The sequence below is a fragment of the Leguminivora glycinivorella genome, unplaced genomic scaffold, assembly GCF_023078275.1.
Source record: "Leguminivora glycinivorella isolate SPB_JAAS2020 unplaced genomic scaffold, LegGlyc_1.1 Scaffold3, whole genome shotgun sequence".
Lineage (NCBI taxonomy): Eukaryota > Metazoa > Arthropoda > Insecta > Lepidoptera > Tortricidae > Leguminivora > Leguminivora glycinivorella.
The window spans coordinates 1,751,939-1,774,147 of NW_025952828.1; the positions used below are offsets into that span (position 1 = coordinate 1,751,939).

The following is a 22,209-nucleotide window of genomic DNA, read 5'->3' on the forward strand; positions in this document are numbered from 1 at the left end:
GTTGAGTTCAGTAGCTCAACATATGTATTACTAGCTTTTGCCCACGGCTTCGCTCGCGTTAGAAAGAGACAAAAAATAGCCTATGTCACTCTCCATCCCTTCAACTATCTCCACTTAAAAAATCACGTCAATTTGTCGCTCCGTTTTGCCGTGAAAGACGGACAAACAAACAGACATGCTTTCCCATCTATAATATTAGTATGGATTTATAATAACTAGCTGTTGTCCGCGGCTACGTTCGCGTCAAATTCGAAAATTGCGGAATGCTAAAGACAAGCTTTTTAACCTCTATGTTAAAGAAGTGGGGGGTCAGATAGAGACAAAAAGTCGCCTATGTCACTCTGTATACTTTCAACTAACTCCACTTAAAAAATCACGTCAATTCATCGCTCCGTTTTGCCGTGAAAGACGGACAAACAAACAGACACACACACTTTCCATTTATAATATTAAGTATGAATAAGTACTTATACGATATTTAAGGTATTTTCCCTGTATAAAGTCCACGTAAGCATTGAAAATAAAGACGTAAGGCCCACTTGTACCAACCACTTAACTCAGGGTTACTGGGCTGTCATCTGTCAAATTCCATACAAAATGGTGTGTTAACTCCATTTTCCTTGGTGCAAGTGGCCCTTATAGCATTACCATAATAAAGTTCATAATTAAGATCTTAAAGGCATGGGCTGGGTACCTTCCAGTTTTCCTCTTACATAATAATCCACGCGTGGAAATCTACACCAACATTGATTTTCTTATTTTTCGCTGCGAGCAACCTACGCCTAGAATATTTTTGCAAGCAATTTTTGTAAACAAGGCAGAGCGCGTGTTGTATAATGTAACCAATATGAAAGTATGTACCTTATTCTAGTAATTTTATACATAACTAGTTTTTGCCCGCGGCTTCGCTCGCGTTAGAAAGAGACAAAAAGTAGCCTATGTCACTTGCCAACCCTTCAACGATGATGTAATAAATTCATTCAAATCCTATGTATTTTGTGTGAACATGAGTACGTAGGTATCAAATATTTATCATAAACAAACAAAGTATCCAAATTACGTGACAAAACTCAGTCTGCTAGCATTAAGTAAGACAACAATAACATATTTCAATAATTATTAATAACTAATCCCGAACATTCTTATGGCGACAATATAAAGCTACAATAAAACATCAAACTATAAACCCTTATATTACAACCACATACAAACTTATACCTACCTATCAACATATTACTTATTATTCAAAAATAGTCCTAAAGTAGTTACACTCAAGGATAGTTTGAAAGTTTCGCAACAGCAAATTTAATTTTGTATATTGCATTCCCATAAGTTGCACCCCTCGCGACAACGTGTCGCCAGCTGTATGGAAAGGTTTAGCTCCTGAATGTTTCTGATCGCCTGGTACGTGTGTGTGGGGAAAACTATCCAGGAAAATTGCCGGGGAAACTATTAACGGGTAAAATGAGCCAAATGGGTATTGTTGAAAATAGAATATGGTTTAAATATTGAATGTGATAAAAGATCACATAGGTTATATAGATCACAAACAACTTAAAAAATTGTTAGAATCATAAGTAGGGACCTAATTAGGAACTATTTTTTATTTAAATATAATAAAACTTCTCACGTAATAAAATATCGAACAAAATTAATTTAGTTCAGTAAGGAATAAAGTCTATCATTCATTTTCACTAAACATTCTTAAGTTTTACAAATTATGCAAAAGTTAATATTTTTAACTAACTGCCGTATTTGATGCATTCTGTATGATATAGATATGAGTATGATGTCAGTTTCATTTCAGTAGTTGAAGGTTGAGTCAAAATTGTCATTTTCGACACTCAACTGGCCTATGCGGTCCATATCGTAACGATATCTATTATTTTGGCTGAAGTTAAACTTCGAATTGGCATACAAAACCTCTTTTTACTTGTCATGTCGCTAAACACAGTCTTGAATTAAAAAAGCTTTCAAAATTCCGGCCAAAACAAACAGCATCCATTATCAGTGCCCCAACCCTTAGTGGTCCCGATCTCCCAGTCTCCCGGCGGCATTCGGGACGCGCGCTCCTCCCGACTCTGCGCGCCTGGTACTTTAGTGATCATTGTGTGTGTGTTTTTGTGATTTTTTTTGTGTATTTTTGACAATTTTGCGAATAAGTTTTTGCTACAATAAATTTGGTTTCCGGAAAATAACATAGGATTTTGGTAAGTTGAAAGTTCAAAATGTTTACAATATTTTTGGTATCAAACAAATGAAATGTTTCAGATGTATTCTTAAATAAATCGTTGTTTATTTATTTATTGAGGGCCCAAGTTTTGAAGTACGCGAGACTTTTCCGATTTTGAATTTGACATTCTTTTTTTTAAGAGTTCAAAATTCCAATACGGGTAAAGGAGGACAAGTAATTAGCAAAACTTATTACTTACTTTCTCATTTCATCTGTTATTTTTTGGTCCTACAGTCCTACATTTTTGATTTTACATGTTTACGAAATTCTTAAATTTTTAAACATACCTAGGTAACCGAAGACAATAGGGAACTTGACTGTAGTAAAAATAAAATATTTTTTCTACTCGTCGACTTTAATCTGTCAATTAGGACACCACAGACTAAACTATAAGTGCTAACTTTTCAGTGTTGGATACTCTATGGCAGTTCCGACTCATTATAGTTGACTTTAGTTAACTGTAATAATTTAAAAAATAGAACTTCGTACAATTTCTATACTAATTTGCGATACCTGGCAAATTATCCTGCATCTGAAACACATTTTTTTTTAATCTATCGCGTTATCGACCAATCAGAGACGGTTATTATAAACAATTGGTTGCTAGGTAATTCGATGTTGATACAACGGTGAATGACGATATTAACATTAATTTTAACTTGAATGATGATATTTTTCGTCCATTGATGATGAAGATGATGACTCATAGAAAAAGTATTGTATACAATAGTGATATAATTAAGCTTTTCACTCTCGTACCGTACTATTAGGCCACTCAGCAAGCTTCGTGGCCTAAACATGGTACTCGACTGAAAAGCTTTGTATTATATCACGATTGTATAAAATACTATTATACCATGCTCGAAATAAAGTACCAAATTATTATAAGAAAAACATGGACACAAGTTATTTTTAAATCCAATTTCTATTTAATAAGTCAGGTAGAAATATATAAAATAACTGAGTTGACTGTGATGTCACTCAATTCGATTTCATATAAATTCCAATTAGCAAGTCGTTAAAATTCGTTTTGACAGTTCTTAGAGAGAAGCTGATTTGACTAGGAGGCAACTAGTCTTCACATACCTAGGTACTTTTTAGGGTGCCGTAGTCAACTAAGAACCCTTATAGTTTCGCCATGTCTGTCTGTCCGTCCGTCCGTCCGTCCGTCCGTCCGTCCGTCCGTCCGTCCGTCCGTCCGTCCGTCCGCGGATAATCTCAGTAACCGTTAGCACTAGAAAGCTGAAATTTGGTACCAATACATATATCAATCACGCCAACAAAGTGCAAAAATAAAAAATGGAAAAATATGTTTTATTAGGGTACCCCCCCTACATGTAAAGTGGGGGCTGATATTTTTTTTCGTTCCAACCCCAACGTGTGATATATTGTTGGATAGGTATTTAAAAATAAATAAGGGTTTACTAAGATCATTTTTTGATAATATTAATATTTTCGGAAATAATCGCTCCTAAATGAAAAAAAAGTGCGTCCCCCCCTCTAACTTTTGAACCATATGTTTAAAAAATATGGAAAAAATCACAAAAGTAGAACTTTATAAAGACTTTCTAGGAAAATTGTTTTGAACTTGATAGGTTCAGTAGTTTTTGAGAAAAATACGGAAAACTACGGAACCCTACACTGAGCGTGGTCCGACACGCTCTTGGCCGGTTTTTAAAATTTTGTTTATTTTAAAATTTTCCGCTATATAATTTCTTACGTAATTTTCGATGAACTTTACAAAGCCCATATTTTTATTACCTCAGGAAGACAATTACCCGCTCCAATAGTTTCAGAAGTTCTCCCGAGTGGATGCACATTCGTTCAGCCATATGTGCTTCCTAAGCAAGCGCTGGAGATTTAATTAGCATGAAATTTTCGATAAATGAGCATTTCTTTTTTTTGCCATTTTTTTTATTTTAATTTTTTTAGGGAATTTTAGGTCAATTGTACTCAGAATCACGAGTACTTTCAATCTCACTGGGAGACAAAAAGTGTCCCAGAATTTCCATACATTTTTGTTACTTTCCTCTTTTATTACTCCACACTATTACTTAGAAAAAAATTGAATTTTTTTATTTTAAGTGCCAGTTTTACGAATAACATTAACTTTTTATGTGAAAAAACATCATAAAGTACTGAAAAAAAAAATTACAAAAAAAAATTTGCTCTTTATTTTGCCCTCGGAAATGCGTAGTTAAAATCTTTCGGTTTCCTAATTTTTTTTTTTTAATGTGTACGAAATATATTTTTATTTATAATTTACGTCAATAAAAAACTTAATGATTTACAATATAAAACTATAATAAACTAATTGAACTAAATAACTACTTAAAAAATAAACTTATAATAAATAATAATTATAATAACAGTTAAATAAGGAAGTACTAAATAGGAAGAAAAAAAAAAGGTTTCCTAATGTCACACCGTGTATAGTCGAGTCTAATCAGCAGCGCTGTTTATTTTGTTTACTTTTCTACATTTATGTTTATTGATCTCTTGACCGCTCAGATCTGACAGTTCAAAAATATAATGTAGGTAACTGGAATGCCTTGTTGAATTTATGGGAGTGGTTGAGGAGTGTTATTTCTGAAGGACATAATAATATTTGTTTATGAACTCCGTAAAAAAAAGTAAACCATTTAAGTATGTATATCGTCGCTTAGCATTAGCACCCATCGTACAAGCTTTGCTTAATTTGGGGCTGAGTTGATCTGTGTAAGGTGTCCCCAATATTTAATTTATTTATTCAGAAAAAAATAACCTGGCTACATTTATTAAGGGCACCTGTAAAAACAGTTTGTTGACGGAGACACTATACTTATTCAGTTCAATTAAGATTCGAACACTGAATCGGGCGATTCCGGCAACATTCGGCTCTCATTATTATGCTACGTAGCATTTATAGTATAGGATTGGTATAACTTGATGTCACTCCGTGCGCTCCCCAGATTAGATAATTACGTGATTAACAACCCTCAATAGCCAAAAGGGATAGTGCCATGCATTGGAAAGGGACACCACGATTAGACCCAGGACTGCTGTCAAATTTCGGTTTTTTAGGAAGTGTCCTTTCTGTACATAAGTAAATAATATTCTTTGTTATTTGATGAGCCGACATAAAAATTTACTGCTTCGTCAAAAGTACACTAGTAGCTTAATATTGCTAAAACAATATGGCGTCATATAATTGGTTTAGCACACAACATCTGTCCTTTCGGCCACTTGACCGCTAATGGGCTTAATAATCTTAATTACTGCATACGGGACACATTTAATGTCACACACGATGGACTAATAGGGCTAAAAGCTCGGCCACACATGCACGTTTTGATAACGTAGGCGGAGCGTCAGCGGAGCGCGCTAGCGGTGCGCGGGACGAACGCTGGCGTTGCGCCCAGCGGACGCCGGCGGGAACTAACGAGCGCGGATTGCGAGCGGAATGCGCGCGTTCCGCCGGCGCACCGCTCTCATTGCGCTCCGCTAACGCTACGCTATCAAAACGCTTTATGTGTGGCGTAGGTTTAAGAGTTTACAAAAAATTCAATTTTAGGATCAAACGCACCTCCAACACTTTTCGAGTTTCGGGTGTCCATGGGCGGCAGTGATCGCTTACCATCTGGCAACCTGACCGCTCGTTTGCCCCTATCGTATAAAAAAAAATGAGGTACCTACGATTCTTATTATGGAGACTGTAAATCCTATATAAATTATCCTTGGTATAGCCAAAGACATATGTAACTCCGTATAGATGGATAAAGTCTAAGAAAAAACGTACCTCGAAGCCCTAGAGAAAAAGGTACGGTGACCTAGATGGCGTTACACCTTTGGGGATCGCTCGGCTAGATGGCGCTAATATTAATATTTGACATTTTAACACATATCAAGCTAACAATATTGGCCAAATTCTCAAAACTGAGGTTCAAAAGATTTAAGCCTGTGTCAAGAGATGGCAGTCTATGCACTGTGATTACACATTTTACTTTGACAGCATTAACTCTCTATAATACTCGATCCTCTTTGGTATAGCTAAAACAAGTCAACAAACAATTAGCAATTTGATTAAGTATCGCAATAAACATGTCAAAACCGCGATAAATTTATTTAATAAATTACGCGTAAATTAAATGCAATCTAAGTAGATCACATCCTTTGCGACGCGCGCTATCTTCGACCTACTATAAAAGCTTCTAGAAATAAAAGGGATTATGTCACTAGAGAGTTATATGAAATCGTGCTTTTTACAAACTTTTGTTTAACTTACCCTGTATGTTATTTAGTCAAACCAATGGTTATCATATCATCTGAACAAGCACATGCACACATGCTATCGAGAAACGTGCAAACGGGCGGCGCAGATTCTGCTCAGAGTCTGAAGAAACGGCCCTGCACATCCTGGTGAGTGCCTCTCTCTAATGCGTACATGTAACATGATTCTGGGCAGCTACCAAATACACCCATGCAGATGATATGAGGTATCTCGATTTCAAAAAGATACTATAAATCTTGGATTTTGTAGGACTTGAACGAGAGTTGTAGTAGATCAGAAATGGTCGCAGTGACACATGAGGCGCTAAGAAGCCTTACTTACTAAAGACAAAAAAATGGTGATCATAAGAATCGGTTTATGCAGAAAACATACATTTGCCTACTTTCAAAATCATTCTTAGCATACTTATGACTATTACAACAACAACAACACAACAAACAAAGTGCCTACCGCGACATTAATTTACGAGTACAGTCAACCATTTGGAACCTTAGGCCACTCTACAACCATGTCAAAATGACAAGCACTAAAAGATTTCTTACAATCTGATGTATAATGTCACTATGACATAGTTTTACAATGGCCTAGGGTTCCAATTGGTTGACTGTACCTATGTTCACCTTTCATATCGGGCATTTTCTATAATTAATATTAATAAATAAATAAAAATAACTTTCACTTTAAAATCCATATCATAAATAAAAGTAGTTCTTGCAATATTCCAAATATCAATTCGATATCATAAGTAGTTCTTGGGATATTTAATCTGACCGACAGACAGATGGACAAAGTCGCGCCATAAGAGTTTCTTCCTTTTAAATTTCATACAGAACCCTAAAAATTACGAGATCACGTTCTTGCCGTATTTTAGTACCTACACACCTTTAAAAGTAAGTATTGTGTAATTTCTATTAATAACTTTTATCTTACAAAAAAACTAATAAAATAGCGTAAGTACCTATCTATCAAACCAAAATAAAATGCAGTAATTAAAAGAACATGAATATTATGAATAGCAATATAAATTGCCTACGTACTTAAGAGCTACTGAATAGTACCATCCTTTTCGTCTCAAGGTACCGTAGCCGAATGGCATTTCTCCGACGCGAAACGAAAACGAAACGCCGCGAAAGGTAGTCTGGCTCTGTCGCGCCAATACGCAAGAGCGATAGGGATAGATATCTACGAGCGTTTCGTTTCGTGAGCGTTTTTCCCATTCGGCTACGTACCCAATTTCTCTAATTACCTCTTAATTAACTAGTCTGGCATCTGAACGCCTCTGGGGCTTTAATTGCTTCAGTATCCCAATCACTAGTGCCAATAATTAGGTAGCTTGCTTCCCTAGACGGGTTTCAAGCGGACAGACAGTAATCAAGACCAATGTTTAAGGCTCCGTACCTCGAAAGGGAAAAAACGGAACCCTTATAGGATCACTTTATTTTCCGTCCGTCCATCTGTCTGTCAAGACCCTTCTTCTGAGGAACGCGTGAAGGTGGAAATTCTATCAAATAATCAGGTCTACTAAGATACAGCCGTTTTTGCTGCAAATGTTAGCAAATTTTCAATACTCGCAAGTGAAGCAACAGTACTTCCCGTGAACTCAGAATCTTGAAATGTAAACTGAAATAAATGTCATATATTATACTTACAAAGAAAAAGTGACCAAGGCCTCCAAATGCTTAAAGCTGGATTCGAACCAGCGTCCTCCGTTATCGCTACGGATGCCTAAACCACTCGGCCATTCGGACACGGTGGCAAGGGTCGAAATTTTCAAGTATATGACACAATTACCGTTACCTACCGAAGGCTTATGGCGCCCCCCGCCATCCCTGAGATAGAACCGAAACTAGTTCGACCTTCTAACTGAATCAACTCATGTGATTACGAGGTAGCTAAATGTCGTAGTAACAATTGTGAAAATTGTAAATTACATAATATAATTTAAAATATATTTAAGAATCAGTCTTTAAGTAAAAATGTGGAATATGTTCAGCTGCTGACTATTAAATAAATAGACATTTTGACAATTCAGAACGTCCTTCATACTTTTAAATAATGAAAAGGTTGATGAGATTGCATGTGACAGCCATGATGGATTTGATAGGAATGAAAATTCAAAGATAACTTCAGTTGAATTTGAAAAATTAAAGGCAAATTCCTCAACACAATATGAAGTGAGGGATGAAAGCATTATGATTTATGATGTAAAAGATAAACCTTGAGAGCTAAAAGATAAACAACTGTAAAAAATGCATAAAATCTTTAATGCCAAATTGAATAAGGAAAGTGATGAAATTCATGTGAACAAAAAGGTATTAAATTGAATATTTTATATAATGAATGAGAAAAGCCAAGCAATGTGGATGGTGGATCGGCTGTATGTAAAATGATAATAAAGCAGATGACTGTTGTTTAAAGAAATAACAATATGAAGCATGGGCTATCGTAACGGTCATATAGGTTAGGTTAGGTTTGTTTTATGACAATCCTGAAAAGTTTCGCGTTTCTGAGAAAAACTAAATTATGAGTAACGTTAATGAGTTGTGTGTTAAAAGCTGAAGGACTTATTAATTGACAAAGCATTTTTTACGGTCCGTGAATTCTATGATAAGTGAAAATGAAATGAAATGAAAATCGTTTATGCAAAAGCATTACAAGGGTTAAGACAGTGGTTCCTAAACTAGGCCGATCCTGTATCTTAGGAGCCATAGAGAGGTCAGGAGTAGCTTTTAAGTTTAATTAAAAATAATGAATGTGTGTTCTTTTCTTTTGATTCTTTGTTTAAATTTCTTGTCTTTTTTAATGTTTATGGTTAGTATTTATGGTTAATTTTGACTTAGTTGTTTAAGATTATTTAAATTCCTTATTTATTGTATTACATTTTTTTGTATTTTTGATATGTTTTAGTTTTGACATTAAAGTTTTTGAATTGTTTTTCAATTGAATTGAATAAAAGCGGACAAACGATTTATTATGACATAAAACTTAATGGTAAGCAATGGAGACCCAGCGTAGACATAGTTTAAACTCTTGCAGAAATCCGAACCACATTACATGAAGTTCAACTATGTAGACAGGGATATGATAGTCCCAGTCAATTGCCAGCGACAGACAGACGGAAGAACGTTGTTGGGCCCCCCATTATATTATTGTAAATGCACACTGACAAAACACGGATCTTTCTTGATTGATAACTGTATTCGAAGGGCCAGGATGCAGGAGTTTTGACAGAGATGAGATATAGTCTGATGGACCTTTTTGTATCTGAAAAAGAGAAAGGTGATGAGAAAGGTGGTGTCCAGTAGGAGGTAGGGCATAGCGAATGATATTCCGCTTTGTGTGGTAGGGCACAGCACAGCGGATATCGTCTCGCTCGAATCTAGAGCAGAGCCCAACTGGGGTAGTACCTCCGCCTTACAGAAGACCGCAGCCAAATAGCACTAGACCCTACTCATAGTGTTGTGTTCCTGTCGGTGAGTAAGGCTGCCAGAGCTCAACGAGGGTGCGGTGTGCTGATGACGGGAGGACTTACGGAACTAACTTGTTCCGTTGATTGTCCTTTGAGTCGTCGGCAACCCGAACCCTCCTTGGAACTTGTACACTCCTTTTTGCTGTGTACTTAACACAGCAAAAGGGAATGTACAAGTTTCTAATGGGGTGGCAACGCGCATGTGACACTGTTTGAGTTGCAGGCGTCCATAGGTTACGGTGACCGCTTTACATCAGGCGGGCCGTATACTTGTTTGCCACCGACGTAGTATAAAAAAAAAAAAAAAAAAAAAAAAAAAGGTGATAAAACCATCCATTTGCCTGTGTGGATGATTGAAATTTAAGCAATAAGTAAATAAGAAAATATGATACGTATACGAAACATTTCAATATCCTAACGAAATACTTGTCCATAAAAATGATTCCGATGAACTCCTTTTAATAGTAAAAATTGACAAAACGAATTCTTAAAGATGACTACTAATTCTACGCTATTTATTGGAAACGTTTATATGTAATTTCATTTTGTGTAAATACATGTATAGCCATGTATAGCCTTCATTTATAAAATGATAAAGGAAAGTTAAGTTCTATTTTTATCAGGCCTATTGTATGACAATTCTTGTATTACGACAATGACCCTTCAACGTCTGGTTCCTCTTAACGATTCGCAAACGCAGGGTCGTCACACGAGTTTATGATATGATATTGAATTGATGATAAGAACATCAATCTTTGTGATAATTAATTTTGATGTTCATTATCTTGCACAATGCCGCCGTAAATCGATATGGCGTTGGTCTGTAGACAAAGAGCTCAGCAGGGCTATTATGCTTCCAATTTTATCACTTATCAACATCTGTTACTCTCACACTGACATATTTGCCAGTACGTGACGTATACTTTATCCACGTAGATAAGTGATAAAATTGCAATCATAATAGACCTGCAGGGTGTTAGAGATGGGGAGGGAGGAGATTACCTAAGCTACCCAAGACCGGAGTCAATGAAGGAATATGATTCGAGCCCTACACCCCAGCAGAGGGTAACATGAGTTAAGAAGAAGAAGATCTTGGACAATGTTGCCACAAGCGAGAACTGCTGTTTTCTGTTAACGATTGACTTCTACAACACCAACGGGAGAAAAGGGGGTGAAATTCTTAACCCGTCACCACACACAATACTCGTCTTAGAATCTATTTCAGACGATTTATGGTGCAATGTCCGAGAAACATCGCTTTTGATGGCTAAACAGGCCCAATACGAGAGCGACATACCTTGCTACATCGCTGACAAGGGAAGCTTGCAACCGATTGCGACGTTTTGCTACGGTGCCTTCTTTCCCTTTTGTCTGCAAGACTTCTCATCGACGAACTTGCGACCATCTCGAATGCACACGCCATTCCGTCTGCTTCTCCGCAAGCCTCTCCCAGTTTTGGTAGTCTCTAGGATGATATCTATATGTCTAGGATAGTAAATAAGTATTCTGGTAATAGCAAATATCTGTGACAGCAATGCGTGCAGTTTTATCAGCCCTATTGTGGATCCAGAAAGAGGTCGTCGCCTCGATTGATAGCTTCAATGGGCGCATCCTGCGCGGGACAGGCCGGATCTATTCAGTTTGGGTTCTGATGGGGAGAGAAATTTACGAGACTCACTTTTAATATTTATTTTTTTATACTACGTCGGTGGCAAACAAGCATACGGTCCACCTGATGGGAAGAGGTCACTGTCATCTATGGGCGCCTGCAACTCAAGGAGTGTCACGTGCGCGTTGCCAATCTATTAGAAACTTGTATAATCCTTTTTGGTGTGTTAAGTACTAAAAAGAGTTTGGGTTGCGACGACTAAAAGTACAATAGACGAAATAAATTAGTTCCGTAGGTCCTACCGTCACTAGCACACTGCACCCTCGTTGAGCTCTGGCAGCCTTACTCACCGGCAGGAACACTATGAGTAGGGTTTAGTGCTACATATATTTTTAAATGTTATTTTTCTAAAGCTAGCCATGCCATGAAATATTGGTTACTTCAGGAATTATTACGTATCCGGTGCGGTGGTTGAAGATGATTTGTGACGCACTACTGACGACTATTTTGACGATCGGTCTGGCGATTTCGGTAGTGATTCTACCTGCTAAGCTGATAGTCCTGGGTTCCACTCCCGGTAAGAGCATTTATTTGTATGATGGGCACAGATAATGTTCCTGAGTCATAGAAGTTTTCTATGTATGTAAGTGTATATATCTATAGGGACATTAAACATGTCTGTCGTCGCCTAGCACCCATAGTAGCTTTGCTTATTGTGGGTCTAGTTTGATCTAAGGACGATGTCCTCACAATATTTATATTAAATATGTCCGCTTAGAAAGCCAGATTGAAAGAATGCCAGATATGAGGGCTCCTAAAATTATTTACACCGCAACAAAAAAGGCCCAGGGCTAAACCTCGGAAAAGGTGGCTTGACTGTGTGGAAGAGGACCTGGGGAGAATAAGGAAATATACCAACTGGAGGAGGGTTGCCAGAGATTGCGGCAACTGGAGGAAGATAGTGGAGGAGGCCAAGACCCACAAAGGGTTGTAGCGCCATCGGAAGTAAGTAAGTATGTCCGCTTAGGAATCTCTTAAGGGTTTGGTTTATAGTTCATTATAAGAAAACTGTACTTTGGCTTGTTTAGCACCTCCTAACAACGTGACATTGAAAGCTTTGCATTCAGACTTTTCTTATTGGTAAAAGTTACATTTATTTTAAGAAGCTGCAACCGCACCGCACTTACATTTAAGTACGACTCATTAGGAGCCTATTCTCTCGACCCCTCTTTCCGTGATCGAAATAACTTCGTTGCTAGGAAAAACCTCGTCTCCATGGCAACAAGACCATACTTTTTCCGCTAGAGGCGAAATCCCTGAGAACAGTAACGAAGCAGGAATTATGTGAAACTAACTACGTATTCCAACTTCGTCCCCTTAAATGTCATTACTTTCCCTCCATTAGGTACATTATGCAGCTTAACTTTAACCCCAATATTATTAACTTAGGGACAACGTTTAGGAGAAAAAGTAAACCTACTTTTAAACGGTTTAAAAATACAGGGTGTTTGATCCATCGAAGTCGGCCTAGATGTTAGATTTAGTCAATATGTGATTACTCTAGTATTGACACAAAGACGTCTAGCCTAAGTAATAATAGCCAAGGACAGCTAGCGAGTTCAAGGCTCCAATCGTTTATCGTAGCGATTAAGGTAAGGAATAAGTTTTTTTTATAAAAATCGTGTTTATCATTGTACTAACTTTTATCGCTGACTGTATTATTTCAATAGACTAACAATACTCGTGGAAATAATTATATCAAACCCAAGTATATTAGGTTAAATACCATGTTTTAGTTATCAAAGCGGACCCCAGGCTCCCATGAGCCGTGGCAAATGACAAACGCAAGGAGGATGATGGTAGCCTCAATAATGTATCCTTCGCCGTATGATATAAAGATTCACATTTTCCCTCATAATGCACATTGACTTTTAAATTTGATCGTTGTATCGGAAATCAGAAAGGGTTTCTATGAAAGGATCAAGAAAGGGATAATAATATCCTTACACAGTTCGGCCATTTTCGATTTAAATTCTTCTATATAATTTTTTTCTACTCCCGTGTTGTTATTCGTCATTTACAGTGTCGTGCATAGATCGTTAAAACCCTACATAAAATATGCCCGCCCCCGCCCGGCGCGCCGCGCACCCCATACGATATAGCTCTTAAAGCATTGTTAGGGAGCCTTTAAGGGATATAGCGTGGGTGCGCGGGCGCCGGGGGCTGGCGACGTCGCGGGGGAGTGCGAGCGACAGGGTGAGTGCAGGAACAGAGGGGAGGCCGACGCGTCAAAATACAGGAAATAGTGCGAATTTCACGAAAGTTATTCTAGAAAACTATTAAAAAGTAAGTGCATGGTCATAGAAAAAGTATTGTATGCAACGGTGTTTAACTGAGACAAAAAATACTCGTGGCGTCTTTATTAACTCACTTTATTTACTCACGCCACTCGTCTTTTTTGACCTCACTTAATCGCCAGTTGCATAATAGTACATTTTCAGTGCAGATGAGCCTCCGAAGTTTCGACCTGGTATTATAATGAACCATTTCTCGCACTAGTGCGTAAAAAAAACACCATCTGATACTAAAAAATACTATTTCTTTTCAGCAATCAGCGTCTCAAGTGATTTCGTTAATATTATTTCCATAAAAATAAAAATACGCCTCCAAACGGGCAAAGTTTTATAATTAATAATTCAATTTGCGCCTTCAATCAACTTACAATTTGTTTTTTATTGTAAATATCCCAATAAACAGTAATTTTCCAAGAAATTAAGTTGTTGTAAATGACCTTCTTCTGTTTATTTCTACTTAATTTGCTTACAATTTTTGCTGACGACCGGTTTGGCGCAGTCGGTAGTGACCCTGCCTGCTGCGCCGCGGTCCCGGGTTCGAATCCCGGTAAGGGCATTTATTTGTGTGATGAGCACAGATATTTGTTCCTGAGTCATGGATGTTTTCTATGTATAAGTATTTATATATTATATATATCGTTGTCTGAGTACCCACAACACAAGCCTTCTTGAGCTTACCGTGGGCCTCAGTCAATCTGTGTAAGAATGTCCAATAATATTTATTTATTTATTTATTTATTTAATTTTGTTCGTGACCTTTTGTTTTAATTTGCTCATCTGCCTTTTGTCTGCCCAATTCGAATAAATGATTACAATATTACACACCGATGCGATACCTATAATGTGAGGACCATATAAAGTGACGATTTTGGTCAAAGAAATGTCTTACTTTTGTTCCTGACATATCATCATCGTATCAGTGTGAAATCTTATATTTTGTTCGAATCGCCTTGTCGGACGCTCCTCTTTAATTACAAGAGTGGCGCCAGAAAGAATGGCAATGGTTTTCGAGAATTGTGTCGTTAATTTGGCTTATTTGGCTCGCTACTTTGTCTAATTTAGGTACTTAAGCATTCCAGAATTTACTTTTAGGAATAAAGACTGAAAGAGAATAAAAAGATAATAAACATAGGTATACAAGGTGCTCGCGAGGAACCCGCATAACTTGAACCACGCGTTTCTGAGGCAAAAAGAAAGAAACAATGTTATATGAATTTTAAAATTTTTCGCCAAAAAAAATTTTTTTTTCTTTTACTTTTTTGGACGTATTTTCACATAAAACATTTTTTTATCTATAAAGTTGGCAATTAAAATGAGTTCCTTCATTTATTTTTCTAAAAACCAAATTATTTCGAAGTTTTTCTTGTCACATTTTGACATCTATCAATGACTACTGTGAGACTATGCTCCACAATTGCGCATCAGCGCCGTTAGGAAACCTTTTCTACTGAGTAACAATACGGAAATGTTTTTTTTAAATTGGCAATAACTCTGAAACTAGACGAAATCTAGAAAAGTTTATATGACATTTTAGTCTTAAAATGTGACCAAGAATATGCCGTTAAAGTTATATGGGTTCCTCGCGAGCACCTTGTATATTGTAACCTAAAATGGTCGTTGGTCGCGCACCGTGCGGTTTCAGAGGAATTTCCTCCCACGAACGCTCCGGCTGTGGAATGAGCTCCCTGCCGAGGTATTCCCGATGAACTACAGTATGGGGTTCTTCAAACAAGGAGTGTACTTACAAGTTTCTAATGGGTCGGCAACGCGCATGTGACACCCCTTGAGTTGCAGGCGTCCATAGGTTGCGGTGGCCGTTTTCCATCAGGCGGGCCGTGTACCTATTTGCCACCGACGTGGTATATAAAAAAAATTGACGATATAGGAGGCGGTTTGAAGGTACAGAAGGCCTACCTCTAACCACCACGTTTGCTGGGATTTCATACTTACGTGTGAATTTTCAAGTGCGACAAAGATCCAACATGCATCAACATAGTTAGCGGTTCTCTATGTGGAAGTAGGTATCGCCAAAGCTTTGCATAAGGCCTGATTTAGACGGCGTGCGAACTCGCATGCGATTTTAGTTACATTGCGGGCTGTTGAGGTTAGATTAATTTTGCACAGCTATCAAATACCGCAATGTAATAAAACTCGTATGCGAGTTCTAGTACCGTCTAAATGGGGCCTAAAGCACTGGCGACACCAAAAGCGAGTACCTAAGCGATGAGCTATTAGCGATAGAAACGAACATAACCTAACCACAAAATTAAAATTTTGAAAAAATCCCCGACCGCGATCGGTTCATCCGTTCGGGAGCTACGATGCCACAGACAGACACACAAACAGACAAACAGACAGACAGACAGACAGACACACACACAGACAGACACGTCAAACTTATAACACCCTGTCGTTTTTGGCGTCGGGGGTTAAAAAAGATAGTCGCTCCCGTGTACCTATTTAATAGTTATTTGTTATACAAGGGGGCAAAGTTGTATTTTAACGCCGAGTGTGGAATTGAAAAACGAGCAAGTGAAAGGATGCTATAGTTGAACCACGAGCGAAGCGAGTGGTTCGAGAATAGAATCCTGAACTTGCGAGTTTTTTAACACACGAGAAGTAAAATACATTTGCACCCGAGTGTAACACAAAACTTTTCCCCTCACTATAGCGAGCAAACTACAACGCAAAAAATGCGTTTACCACTGGTTCCAGTAGTTCCACAGGTGGTAAATCATCTTTATTACTAGATTCACCTACTTTTATCAATTTTAAAGTAATTAATTTGACTTTATTCAAGGTCAAATTACTTTACCCACTAGTGGATAAAATGCGTTTTTACCCGCTGGTATTAAAGGACAAAACACGTGTTTTCGAGCTAGTGAGGGGAAAATAAATATAACCTAACCACAAAACTGAAATTTTGAAAAAGCCCCCGACCCCGACATAGTGGTCCGATTTTCATGAAACGTGGCTAAGAACACTCCCGACTAACTCAGCTTTCAGACAAAAGAAAGTAAATCGAAATCGGTTCAACTGCCTACCTTTGTAACCATTAATGCCTTTAATGTGAACCTACCCTATTTTTTGACATGATTTAAAATTTATTGTTTTGTAATTTCCGAAGGTAGGTTAGTTACATGTTGACATTTTATAACTTCAATTTTTAATCTGTTTAAGTATCTTACGCATGCCTGTTGGTAGAAATATACATACATACATATAATCACGCCTGTATCCCATAAAGGGGTAGGCAGAACACATGAAACTACTAAAGCTTCAGTGCCACTCCTGGCAAATAACGCCGTGGCTTGCGTGGGCGACGGTCGCGCGATGGTCGCGCGACGGCGATGCGACGCATACGAAATCAAACCTTATCGATATGGAAGTATGAGACGCGACGGCGACGGTCGCGCGACGGCCGCGCGACCGTCGCCCACGCAAGACACGGCGTAAGGGATTGAAAGAAAACGAAACTGTGACATTGCAGTGACAGGTTGCCAGCCTCTCGCCTACGCCACAATTTAACGCCACGGAAAGAAAGGGGGTGGTGAAATTCTTAACCCGTCACCACACAGGCACAGGCAGGTGATTTTGTAGAAAATAAATATACTTTGAAATATTTAAATATAAATAAATAAATAAATATATATTCTTACACTGACTGACTGAGTCCCACAGTAAGCTCAAGAAGGCTTGTATTGTGGGTACTCAGACAACGCTATAAATATATGTAATATACAAATACTTATATACATAGAAAACATCCATGACTCAGGAACAAATATCTGTGCTCATCACACAAATAAATGGTACCGGGATAACCGGGGGATATTTCAACTTAATAACGCTTAATTTCTACTTAAGCACCTTTTAAGTTAAATAAATTACTTAAATAAGATTAAATTGTTTTTTATTACCCTTATTAACATCTAACGGAACCAATTATGGTGCACCACCAAAAGTGAAATCGTCTTCATTTTATTGGGCCCCTGTAATGTTGATTAATTCTGGTTTAATATTGTGAGGGATACCTTACAATGCCTTTCACCATTTACACTAAATGAAGATAAAATAGGGAAGGAATAGGGTCATGTTATATTGAAATTAGGGGAGTGACCCGTTTTATTTTCTATTGCTCAGGAATGTAAAACGTGCATCTTGTATTCCATGTCCTCTAGCCAAGAGGCACGCGTAAAATGTGTCACCAACTAACCACAAAATTAAAATATAAAAAAAACCTACGTAATGCACCGATTTTCGTGAAACATGGCTAAAAACACTCCCGACTCACTCAGCTTTCAAACAAAAAAAAACTATATCTGAATCTGTTCATCCGTTCGGGAGCTACGATGCCACAGACAGGCACACACACACAACAAATCCGATAAGACATCGGATATAGGACCGATATCCTATCTTTGACGTCTACATTAATATGACATCTTTCTCCGATATTGGATCAGATAATGTGAAAACGGTCTAAATGGGCAGGCTCATGCTTTTGTTCAAAGGAAACGAGATTATTATTATTTAACACACGACGTTGAAGTGATACTTACCTCTCTGTCTGTAATATACAAGATGAGTGAGACAGCGATATGACAATATGACATGTGAGTGTTCTCAGGGATGTCAATTAACTTACTGATAGGGCAGAGGGGTGACTTAATTGTCAATTTAATAATTTAGTTTGAGGGGGAGATATCTTATGGTGTTATAGAAAATTCAATATATACCTATGTATTTTTTATGTTCTGACGCCTCCCAAAACGAATTGAAAAATTCTACATTGAGCAACACGGGGCGTAAGTTAAATATTGCAAATTCGAGCATAGTTAAATCAAGACGGCTTGCCGGGACCTTTTAAACACTCCATCAGTTTGCAATAGAATTACACCCCAAGTCCCAAGTTATACAATGTGTTTCATCACACCTGACTTGACCTGACTATCAAAAAATTTGTACTGAATAGATTTTTATAGTTAACTAGCTTTTTCCGGCGGCTTCGATCGCGTTAGAAAGAGACAAAAAGCAGCCTATGTCACTCTCTATCCCTTCAACTACCTCCACTTAAAAAATCACGTCAATTCGTTGCTTCGTTTTACCGTGAAAGACGGACAAACAAACAGACACACACACTTTTCCATTTATAATCATCATCATCATTCTCTTGCCCTTATCCCAGTCACTTGGGGTCGGCGCAGCATTTCCATTTATAATATTAGTATATTTTCAGTACACACTGATACTGTAAATATGAACGTTCTACAAAATTGTCATTAGCCATTTCGTGGTGGCACAACTAATTTAAACTGAGTTTGCGCCTACGTGAATGTTATAACTTAGTTTAACTTTGATAGTTAGTGCCGTAGTGTTGGTAATTTATTATTAATACATTGCTAACCATTCCATAAGCATAATGCTCCATAACCATTATTATTATCAGATATTTAAAGAATGCTTTAAAATACAACCAAAATTTGTTGCATAACGATGTCCGCATAAATATTGAATCTTTTTTGTAGCACCACAGGAGTGTGTCACATATTTCAGAACAACATGTTACCTATCCCCCTCCCCTGTGCCCCGTGTGGTGGGTTAAGAATTTCACCACCCGCTTTCATCCCGTGGGTGTCGTAGAAGTCGACTGTGGGATATGGGTTAAATTGTGGCGTAGGCGAGAGGCTGGCAACCTGTCACTGCAATGTCACAATTTGGATTTCATTCAACCCCTTTTTGCCAAGAGTGGCACTGAAACTTAGTAGTTCATGTGCTCTGCCTACCCCTCTATGGGGTACAGGCGTGATTATATGTATGTATGTTGCCTATTGTTGGACTGTACTTACCAAATCGAAAATGTTCTAGGTTCTAGCAAGTTCTTGTAACTACATAACTTTAGTATGTACGTCTTAAAACATAATTATACAGACGAGATAGATCATCATCCTCCTTGCGTTATCCCGGCATTTGCCACGGCTCATGTTAGCCTGGAGTCCGCTTTGACAACTAATCCCAAGATTTGGCGTAGGCACTAGTTTTTACGAAAGCGACTGCCACTTGCACGGGTAGCATGGTCGCGCGATAGACGATAAAATATCAGCCCGTCCCTATCGCACTATTAGTAAGTGTGATAGGGACGGCCAGATGTTTTATCATTTATTGCACGACCATACTTGCCTGGCTGATCTTCCGACCCGAAGGGTAAACTAGACCTTATTGGGATTAGTCCGGTTTCTTCACGATGTTTTGCTTCATCGAAACGCGACTGACAAATCGTCACTACTTTTTAAAAAACTTGTATCTTCGTCTGTCAATGAAAAGAAAATTGTATTAAGTATGTATGGAATGCATACAGACTTACTGCGTTTTAACTTTGAGGAGCAGCGTGAGATACGAGATTTTTTCAAAGTTATAGTGACGAAATATCAAATGATATACAGACGAGACAGATAATGTATGATAATATAGGTGACTACATTTACCGGGTGTCCCTAAAACCAATGCCAAAATTAAAAGAGGCTCATTAAGTCAAGAACACTAACATTTGGCATTTTATTTTAATATTTGTCTCAAAGCACACAAGTTGTCTCCCAATTAACTTCATCTACATTACAATTAATGCCCAGTCTAAAGCATTGCATAACGAGTCCAAAAGGAAGTGCCCTCAATTGATAATTAAAATGCCGGCGGCGGCTCTTGTTCAATCCATGCAGGGGAATGACATGCCTTTATGATGCGTTAGATATTTATTACTTTAGCCAGTCACGGACACACAGAAATTAAGCTTTTAATAAGAGAATCCTCAAAAAAATATATCGTATATATACAGCGAGTAAAGATAACAGCAATATAAGTAAAGGATATAGACGATGCTGGGCCACCAGTTTACCATCGCATAATATGTTTTTTCTACTCGTCGACTTTATTCTGTCAATTAGGACACCACAGACTAAACTATACGTGCTGACTTTTCAGTGTTGGATAGTCTTTGACAGTTAGTCAACTATAATATTTCATTACACTTCACTTTACTTAACTGAAAAAATTCAAAAATAGAACTTCATACAAGTTCTATACTAATTTGCGATACCTGGCAAATTTTTCTACATCTGAAACACATTTTTTTTATCTATCGCGTTATCGACCTATCAGAGATGGTTATTATTACAAACAATTGGTTGCCAGGTAATTCGATGTTGATACAACGGTGAACGACGCTATTAACATTAATTTTAACTTGAATGATGATATTTTTCGTCCATTGATGATGAAAATGATGACTCATAGAAAAAGTATTGTATACAATAGTGATATGATTGTATGTATGTATGTATAAAATACTATTACAGACTTCGATGAAAATTATATACTCCTGGTTCGTATAATCATTATCATCCCGTTTCATTTCGAGATTCTGTTGAAACTGTCACGTTTTAGGAATTATGCGGAATATTCGGGCAGGGTGTTTCACCTTTATACGCTTGAACAAAAAGTAGACCATGCCAAGTCAGAACCTCGCATATTTTTCCATTGCTTTCTTTACGTGAAGCGTAATTTTTCATTGTTTTCTTAAACATACACTCCTGTTTCCCAGAATGGTAGGCTCAGATCACGGACTTCCATTTCCTACGATCCTGACAAACTACTTTCGTTTAACTTACCTTCATAACGTTCCTCATATATGCTCGTCAGTTTCGAGTACTTCCTGACCTGCGTGCGTAGCTGAATGGCAACAACAGAAATGCAGTCTGGCTCTGTCGCGCCAATTACGCAAGAGCGATAGAGATAGATAGCTACGAAACAAATACTAGTATTATCGTGAGCGTTTGTGCATTTGACTAAGTACCCCGGCCTTTTTTTTAATTATAAATGGGCTTACTCTTGGCCACAGACTAGCCAAAGGCAAAGACGTGGCCTACGATGGAGTGAGATCGCCCAGAAAATGCCTGTTCACTCCTGATTTGAAGGTTTTGAAGGTTTTAGCAATATCTCCCCTATTTGGTCGAGAACTCTTCCTAAATATAACTTATATAATTTTTGTTTGTCTTTTACAGGTACTACATTTCATCATGCCAAGATAAGAAGCCACAATGGATTGGCAGTGACAACAATGACAGCGAGTCTGACTATAAAGACACAAATATGGTGCTTGGTGGGAGTGGTGACAGTGGTGATGGGAGCGGTGGTGGGCCTGAACGGGGACCACGTGTGTGTGGTGCAGCAGAAGTGAGTACCACTAAATCTGAATTTACTCCTACAAGTGTAAATTCA

General features: G+C 37.8%; 1 protein-coding gene across 1 annotated transcript in view; it reads left to right on the forward strand.

The window, feature by feature from the left end:
• The first annotated feature begins 2,057 nt into the window (after window positions 1-2,057).
• Window positions 2,058-22,209, forward strand: part of LOC125242024 (cell wall integrity and stress response component 3-like) — a 47,865-nt gene continuing 27,713 nt past the window's right edge. The window contains exons 1-2 of the mRNA XM_048150728.1: window positions 2,058-2,210; window positions 21,993-22,164. Coding sequence (XP_048006685.1) covers window positions 22,049-22,164 — 116 coding nt within the window. The 5' untranslated portion in view covers window positions 2,058-2,210; window positions 21,993-22,048. The remainder of the gene's footprint in view (window positions 2,211-21,992; window positions 22,165-22,209) is intronic.